We start from the raw sequence: 7,513 nt of genomic DNA, 5'->3' as shown, positions 1-7,513 counted from the left end.
GGCGCACGGACGGACGTCGTTTGCGCAGTCTACGCCGCGGCACAGCGAGTTCTGGCGGAGCTTACGAGCTCTGCGTAGCCGCTAGGGAGAGCTCTTCAATGGCTTACGGTCGAGTAGCGGGAGGGCAGCGCCGAGGGGCGGGGACTGCCCGGGCCCGGCCCCGGACGGTGACGTACCGGGCTTTGTGAATCCCAGACTGAAGTTTGGTTGAGTCACGGGAGGGTAAATAAGGATGTTTCGGAGACAAAGAGACTCTTAAAGGGGCAGCGCGGGAGGTGGCGCGTTCCCGCGGGGCCCCTGAGGTGGCTGCGTGCGGCGGGAGATACCCCACAGGGCCCCTGAGGTGACGGGGGGGGGCACCCCACAGAGCCCCTGAGGTGACAGGGCCCCTGGGGTGACGGGAGGGGGCACCCCCACAGGGCCCCTGAAGTGATGGGGGGCATCCCACAGGGCCCCTGAGGTGACGGGAGGTGGGCACCCCGTGGGGCCAGGCAGCGCTGATGGCACACAAAGTCCCACGAGCCATACTGGCCTTTGCCAGAGGTCACTCGAAGGCCCCTAGGTCACACGGTCATCGCCACAGTGCAGGAGCCATGAGGGGATGGAAACGTGTTTTGTCAGACACAAAGGGACATCGGCACTGAGGCCGGGGGAGAAGCCTGTCCACAGCAAGGGACAGCCACACTCGGGAGTCACCCGCAACCGCTGGGACAACACTTTTTTGCATCCTGCAGGAGGTACCGTCGGGGACCTGCCAGGGAGCAGTGAGTCCTGCTCTCTAGGCAGCACTGAGCCGGGGCAAAGCTGCAAGCAAGTGGTCATGGACCGTGCAGCACTGATGGCACGTAGCACAGGTCAGTGGTGTCACAGACACGATTCCTTTGCACAGGGACAAAGTGTTCCCCCCCCCCCCCACCCCAGGTGGCCCCCCCCACCCCCCCCATCTTGTCCCAGTACGTTTTGAGGCAACGCACTGTAATTTACTGCGACAGGTGGGAGCCTGCTTTCTTCTGCCCCAGCACAAGGACACTCCACAACCTCGTGGTCTCCTTGTGAGCTCCTTCACCAGCCAGCCTTCCCACAAATTCCACTTCCTGAGCTTTGTTGTCTTTTCCCTACACCTTCCCTTTCTGACCAGTGCCTGGTCTGTTTTGAACCCATACCTGCACAGAAATCCACAGTCACACACCTCTCAACTCTTCAACAGCTCCCCACTGGAATGAGCTCTCAGTCTGTAATGTCTGCTAAGAATTAAAACTGAAGATTAACGAGGCCCTTATGTCCTCACTCTCTTTGTAAAGCTTAGCAGGATGCAGCTGCTATGTAAGTACTTCCTCATAAAAAATGCCACAGCACAAAACAGAACAAAAGCCCAAAGTATCCCCAGGGTGGCAGTGGGACTTGGACTCTCTCTCTCTGCCACTAAAGTGTTGGTGACCCTGGCAACATCACCCAGCCTCTACTTAGAGCTAGGAGGGGGAAAGCTATAACGATGCAAGGGTGAGACCCACGTCCCCAAGATCCCCAGTCCCCTCTAGGTCAGGCTTCAACTCACAGAAAACAACATTGCCAGTGATTTTTGAGGTGCAGAAGCAGAAAAAAGGATCCACAGTGGTACAGGACTACAGCTTGGCAGCCTCTCCCTCTAGATCTTGCATTCTCTGAGAAAACACCGGGGAGCAACAGGCAAACAACCTTCCAGACCATGCCTTGGCAGGCAAAATTAGGGGGGTTTCAATTACACTGGCTCAATCTGTTAATGTAATACAACTGAAAGCCCCCTGAAGCCTTGTTAAGATGCAGACTAGCATGTTCGAAGCCACGTTAACCTGCCACATTGATGCTGGAGCGGGCAGAACGAGGAGGATTACTGCAGCTAATAAGACTGAAAAACAGTCATTTTGTCCATCAAGAAAGTAAAACGCCTCAGAGTAAAAGCAGCCCCTCATGTGGGGCAGCTGATCCCCCCGTTCACAGAATGCAGTTACAGCAACAGACGTTTTTGCTAAGACATAAAGGGCTAAATCCTACCCAACCTTACATGCGCGGAAACCTACTGACGTCAATGGCTGTAATGGTGTAATTGAAGGCAGAATGTAGCTCAAGGGGTCCCATTTTATTACTCTAGGAACAGTACAATGTATTAATAAGAGCACAGAAGTCCCCAGAGATTCCAGCACACATTTTATGCTTTTAAGACATGTGACCTGAGTTTTGACATCTCTGGTTACAGAACGCATCTTTTGGGAATTAATAAAGCATTAGCAACATTCAGCATAACTAATCTGACCATTAAAAGGTGTTTTTTTTAACCTTAAGTCTTAAAATGGAAAACAGGACAGAAATAACTATCCCCACAAAGACTACAGTTTGTTTTCCTAAGTTTTCCCAGCCACACTTAATTACATGGAATGACAGCAGGTCAGATTTTCATCACTGAAAATTAATAGTCCCACTGAAGTCAGTGCACATGTCATGAACTTGAGCTAAGAGTTGCAAAAATTCAGTATATTCAGCGTGTTGGAATTTCTAACACACTTAGAGTACCTTATGCCATTTATGCTCATTAACCAGGTCTTTCTGGACCCAGCACTGATTAAATTTATTAAATGCCCACACTAAAAGCTCTAGGCGCTCTAACAGTTAATTAGGCTTACAGGTAGAAATGATAATCACAAAGAAGTCATATCTAAATAGCTAGTTCTCCAATATTCAGCGTGTTGGAATTTCTAACACACTTAGAGTACCTTATGCCATTTATGCTCATTAACCAGGTCTTTCTGGACCCAGCACTGATTAAATTTATTAAATGCCCACACTAAAAGCTCTAGGCGCTCTAACAGTTAATTAGGCTTACAGGTAGAAATGATAATCACAAAGAAGTCATATCTAAATAGCTAGTTCTCCAAGGCAGCAAATCAAGTAACAAAACAGCTTCTCCCCCCCCCCCCCCTCCCCCCCCCCCCCCCCACTGCTTCAGAAGGAAAAATCTATTTAGGAGAAATCTATTTCTGTTTTACTTGCTCTTCAGACTCTTCAAGACCCATGTATTGGCAAGGAACCAACAATACTTCCCGAGAGCAAGATGCACACTGCATCTTCACGAGGAACCCGCTGTCCTTCTTGCAAATCTCCCTTCCTAAAGCCATCCTTAGACCTTCTCTACACCTGCCCTTCACGTCCAGGACACGGGCCGCAGAGCTGGAACCCTGCTACACACAGCCTTCCCAGCAACCACGAAGGAGGCTCAGCGCAAAGGTTGGTGGCTGAATGAGCATGTTTCTGCTTATTCTAAGACCGAGCAGGGGGTGGAGCAGGGAGGAGAAGAAAAAATGACAGCTACAAGCCAGACAGATACTGAACATGTAAAACCAAGGGGACAGATGGCTCAAAAGGGATCTAATTTCCCTGGTTTTCCTGCTGTAAAAATAAATCACCACTAAAAAAAAAAAATATTCAAGTGATATCATATAGTTAAGTCTTGTAATAAATTTTTGGCTCTTATTCCCCAAATCCTTCCTTAGTTCGCTAAATCTGCTGAAGTCACCAGGATTTCTCAAATGAGAAACGGCGTGCAGGGATAGGACATTTATTACCTACCTTTCAAACAATGAGATAAAGCAGTTGGTATTCTCTTTCAATGCATGAGAGGGCTCCTACCGAGGCTTCATCGGTATCATCTGAGAGGTAGGAGATTTTAATACTCCCATCAGATATAAAAGATGAAGGCAAGCTAAGAACATACCCATAATAGGAATGCAAAAATTCCTGCAGATTTTGCCACAGGGAAATTAGTTTGCTTCAGGGGTATAAAGCTCTTGAACCAAATCAGAGATAAAACTCTGCTGAAGAATTGTCTCCATGCAACAGAAAAATTCAAAAGCTGTAAATAAGCAATACAAAACAGCACAACACTTGCTGTGCAGAAAGACTCCATCTCCTCACAAAATACAGCTTTTTATTTTGATGAAAAACAAGACGACACTTTCACGTGGATATCTAAAACAAATTTTAAAAAAAAAATCTCTCGTGTAGCTGTTTGCAGACAAGAAAACTCTGCCCTTGCATGCATTTGGCTGGAATTTCTCCTTTTCCCTCCTTCCACCGACGAACAGTAATCCCCTGCATGAAGCACTGTACTAAGAACCATCGGAACCACGGGCCCGATCCCAGACACGCTCAAAAACACGAAGGAGGACAACAAGAAATACGCACAGCATTCAAGACCTTTGCTTTGAAACGGGGGAAAGAGATTGAGAAGAAAAAAAAACCTTGGGCTGCCTCCAGTGCCGCTTTTTGGAGGGACTCCTGATCCACGCAGGCAGGCAGAAAAAGAGGATGCAGTCGCTCTAACCCGGGCTCCAGGGAGTCCTTTCATCTGATCCCCGCTACAGGCACCTGCTGCTGCTTGCGGATCTTGTTGAACAGCTCCATGTACTGAACCATCGTGTCCGCTGGGCTGTAGATGCTGTCGTGCTTGGTGCCAAACACGGACGGGATTCCGGGAGTGTGGTTCCCCATGAAGCTCTGCATGAACTCCATGAGCAGGTTCCAGCAGTCGTTGGCTATCACGCAGGGGCAGTACTCCACCTGGCAACAGAAACCACAGCCCTGAAGCTCGTGGCAGGGGCAATAACCACACAGGAGGCAACGCGCTTTCCTCTCTCCTCACTAGAGACAGCGAGCTTTTCGTAAAAACATCTGAGAATATTTAGCATATAACGAGGATGGACAAATACAAATGAACAGGACATGCTGGGAACATGCAAGCAATCCCTTCAAAAGGGAAGGGGAGGTAAAACGTACCCTGTAAGGGCACTGCTTTTATTAAATCCCCAACAATGGAGGTCTTGGGACATTGGTTCAAACGCCACATTAACTTTACCCCGTCCAAACCCAAACTTCATTCCCACATGCTGGTAGGTCGGTGACTCGTGTGGCTGTGACGTCTTTCAGGAATGTACTGGGAAAAGCCTTGGGACTTAAGGACTTGGAAGCGTTTTACTAAACATGAGCCTGATCTTAAATCAGGAGTAGGTCCTAATGCAAACCCCGAAAAAACTACTAAACTAAAACAGAAGCAGCCAGACCGCCTGGCAAATCTGGTCCTGAACTCAAGTTTAGGGTAAAACAAGTTTAACCCCAGGTCAATAGCAACGCTGACGCTACAACATCTGTGTTTATTGCAGTGAAGAAATAAGCCATTTCTCAACCCTCGTCCCTGCTGGCTAGGAACACCTGCCTGAGTAGACGCAGCGTGATTATTAATTGTATATCAGATAATAGGATTTGTGTGTTTAGAAAAGCGCATGCTCTGATTTTGAAGAACTTTTAAGCATCTAATTCTCAGCTATCTTGAAGACTGTTAGGCACCAATATGTCTAGATGTCTGGAATCTGACCTACTCTGCTTTGCCCTTCCCGTACCAGCGCAGCCCAGCCCCCTGTCTTTTTCCGAGATGTTTTTCAGCCCAGCTGAGGCTTGTCCATGGCTTGTGAGCCTTCGACTCACAAGCTTGCACTCAGCAAGCTTGCTGAGCTTGCACTCAGCCAACCATCTCCCCAAATGCCTTCCTAGACCCTCCCATGCCCCTTCGTGTACGCCGAAGGATCTCCCTTTAGAGTTTGCTTCAGCCCAGCCTCCACCCTGTGAAATGCCCGTCGGCAGCTGGCAGCCGAAGCTCTCGAGCCTCATCAGCAGTCACGGCACTGAGCGGAGAGCGCGGAAGCGCTTTGATGGCAGGCTTCGAGCCCGCGGTGCACCCCACGGTGCAACAATCCAGGTTGGCACGCCATGGGGTAGGACTGGCGCCTGCCAAAAGCTCTCTGGTGAGGAGAAGACCATCTCTACACCGCGTGAGCAGAACCTGGGGCAGGAGGGCCGGGCTCTCAGCCCCGCCATTGTCTGCTGGAGATGCGGAAAGAAAGCAAAACCCAAATCAGCATCCAATTAGCAGCTGAAGAGGTTGTTTTGCCCCCCTTGGTATGCTTATTAACCTGAAGTACGCTACTAGTGTTGTCCATCAGGACTTTAAGCAGCTTTTCAGTTTGATGGCATCCCTTCAGGGTTTTGTTTATTGACACTTCAATGACAGGCTTTTCTGTAGCTGCAGCTGAGCCCCAAAGTACCTGCCTGAATTAAACCTTGTTGTGAAAAGGAGATAAATACCCTGCCTGCTGCATACATGAACGCACCTAGTACAAACTACCAGCAACGAGCAACACAATCGAGACACAGAAGGGACGGGGGATTTCTCGTCTAGCCTCCAACATGGGATTTCCCTGTCTGTAGTTGTATCTCATACCCTTCAAAGGCGATTCTTACCTCCACAGATATCCCACGGGCACTGGGCCCCATTGTGACCGTGCCCACCTTCACCAAGAAGTCACAGTACTGGTAGCGGGTGCCCCGGCTCTCTATCTTGTTCGCCTTGGCGTTTTGGAAGAAGCCTTTCAACTTCACCATAAGGGTATCAAAGTTGGCGTCTGCTATGAGGCAGGGACCGTTTTCAAAGAGAGCGAAGCAGCTGAGGGGATATTCCGAGTTGTGCATCACGTACATCAGCTTGCCTGTCTGCCCTGGAATAAGAGCAATGGTATTTGGGCTGTAAAACCAACAGTCCTGCACTTGTATGTGCGTTAAAGAAGCATCTGGTTTTTCCCTTGTCCTCCTCGTTGCTTTAATTCCAGGGTCCTCGTACTGCTCATACGTGCTTTACGTTATCCGGCCGTTCAGTGAACAGTTTGTATTTCCTTCTTAAGATTTAAAGTAAAAGGGGAAGAAAAAAAAGAAATCTTCTGCAGCCCGGGGATAACGCGCCAGCACGACTCAGAGACCAGAGGGTGAGCTGGACGTGGGATCCCCAGCAGACTGGTGGGGGGGTGGTCAGCAAAGAGCACCCACCTCCCATCCCCAAACGTGGGGCCGGGCATCCGCTGACTGTCCTCCTGCCCACGGTCACTGGAGGAAGGGTCACAAGGCTGGGCTTTGCCTCTCCTCCCACTCACCCACCAGTCCTGCCTGGGGAGGATGTGCTGGGACACGCTCTGGAAAACAGGGTGCCCAGAGGGGACGCGCCTGGCTTCTACCACGCCTTAAAAACTGGAAACAATTCTCATTTATCCGCACAGGTCAAAAAAGCCTTTCCACGCACGCGGCCGTGCAAGTTCCAGCTGCAGAAAAAGCAGCAAAGAGCTGCTCTAGTAGCTTCAGATGGATCTGTCCGGATGAACCGGCTGAGCAGAGCCCTGAGGCTGCGCGGGCTCCGTGCTGACCTCTGCAGCCACAGAGCCACCACGGTGATGTTGACATTGGCGTTTTTAGGTGACGTGAAAATCCAGGCGGTTAGGAGAAAGGAGGAGGCCGGAACAGCCCCTTGAGGCGAGCAGGCCACGCCGTACCTTTGAGCAACCTTTGAGCTACCGTTTTAGGCCGTGCTACCTCAAGAGGGGATTCGGGGTCCTCCGAGCACACCCCCTGGAAACAGCTGGGTCATCTCACGCCTCAAAACACC

The 7,513-nt window shown here is 50.1% G+C and overlaps 1 protein-coding gene and 1 long non-coding RNA gene across 2 annotated transcripts; one reads left to right on the top strand and one right to left on the bottom strand.

Moving 5' to 3' along the window:
* Positions 1–169: 169 nt before the first annotated feature.
* On the top strand, positions 170–3,834 carry LOC109279279. Its single transcript, XR_002086109.1, has 3 exons — positions 170–222; positions 735–854; positions 3,032–3,834. It is a non-coding gene; the product is annotated as an uncharacterized LOC109279279 (long non-coding RNA).
* A 109-nt stretch (positions 3,835–3,943) lies between these two features.
* On the bottom strand, positions 3,944–6,634 carry MED20 (mediator complex subunit 20). Its single transcript, XM_019470373.1, has 2 exons — positions 6,325–6,634; positions 3,944–4,590 (listed from the first exon to the last, which is right to left on the bottom strand). Exons 1-2 carry the CDS (start codon positions 6,559–6,561, stop codon positions 4,375–4,377), a joined length of 453 nt encoding a protein of 150 aa, XP_019325918.1. The 5' UTR covers positions 6,562–6,634; the 3' UTR covers positions 3,944–4,374.
* Positions 6,635–7,513: the final 879 nt, after the last annotated feature.

Source organism: Aptenodytes forsteri, unplaced genomic scaffold (assembly GCF_000699145.1).
Source record: "Aptenodytes forsteri isolate BGI_AS27 unplaced genomic scaffold, ASM69914v1 Scaffold142, whole genome shotgun sequence".
In the NCBI taxonomy this organism is placed as follows: domain Eukaryota; kingdom Metazoa; phylum Chordata; class Aves; order Sphenisciformes; family Spheniscidae; genus Aptenodytes; species Aptenodytes forsteri.
This window is presented reverse-complemented; position numbering and strand designations above follow the sequence as displayed.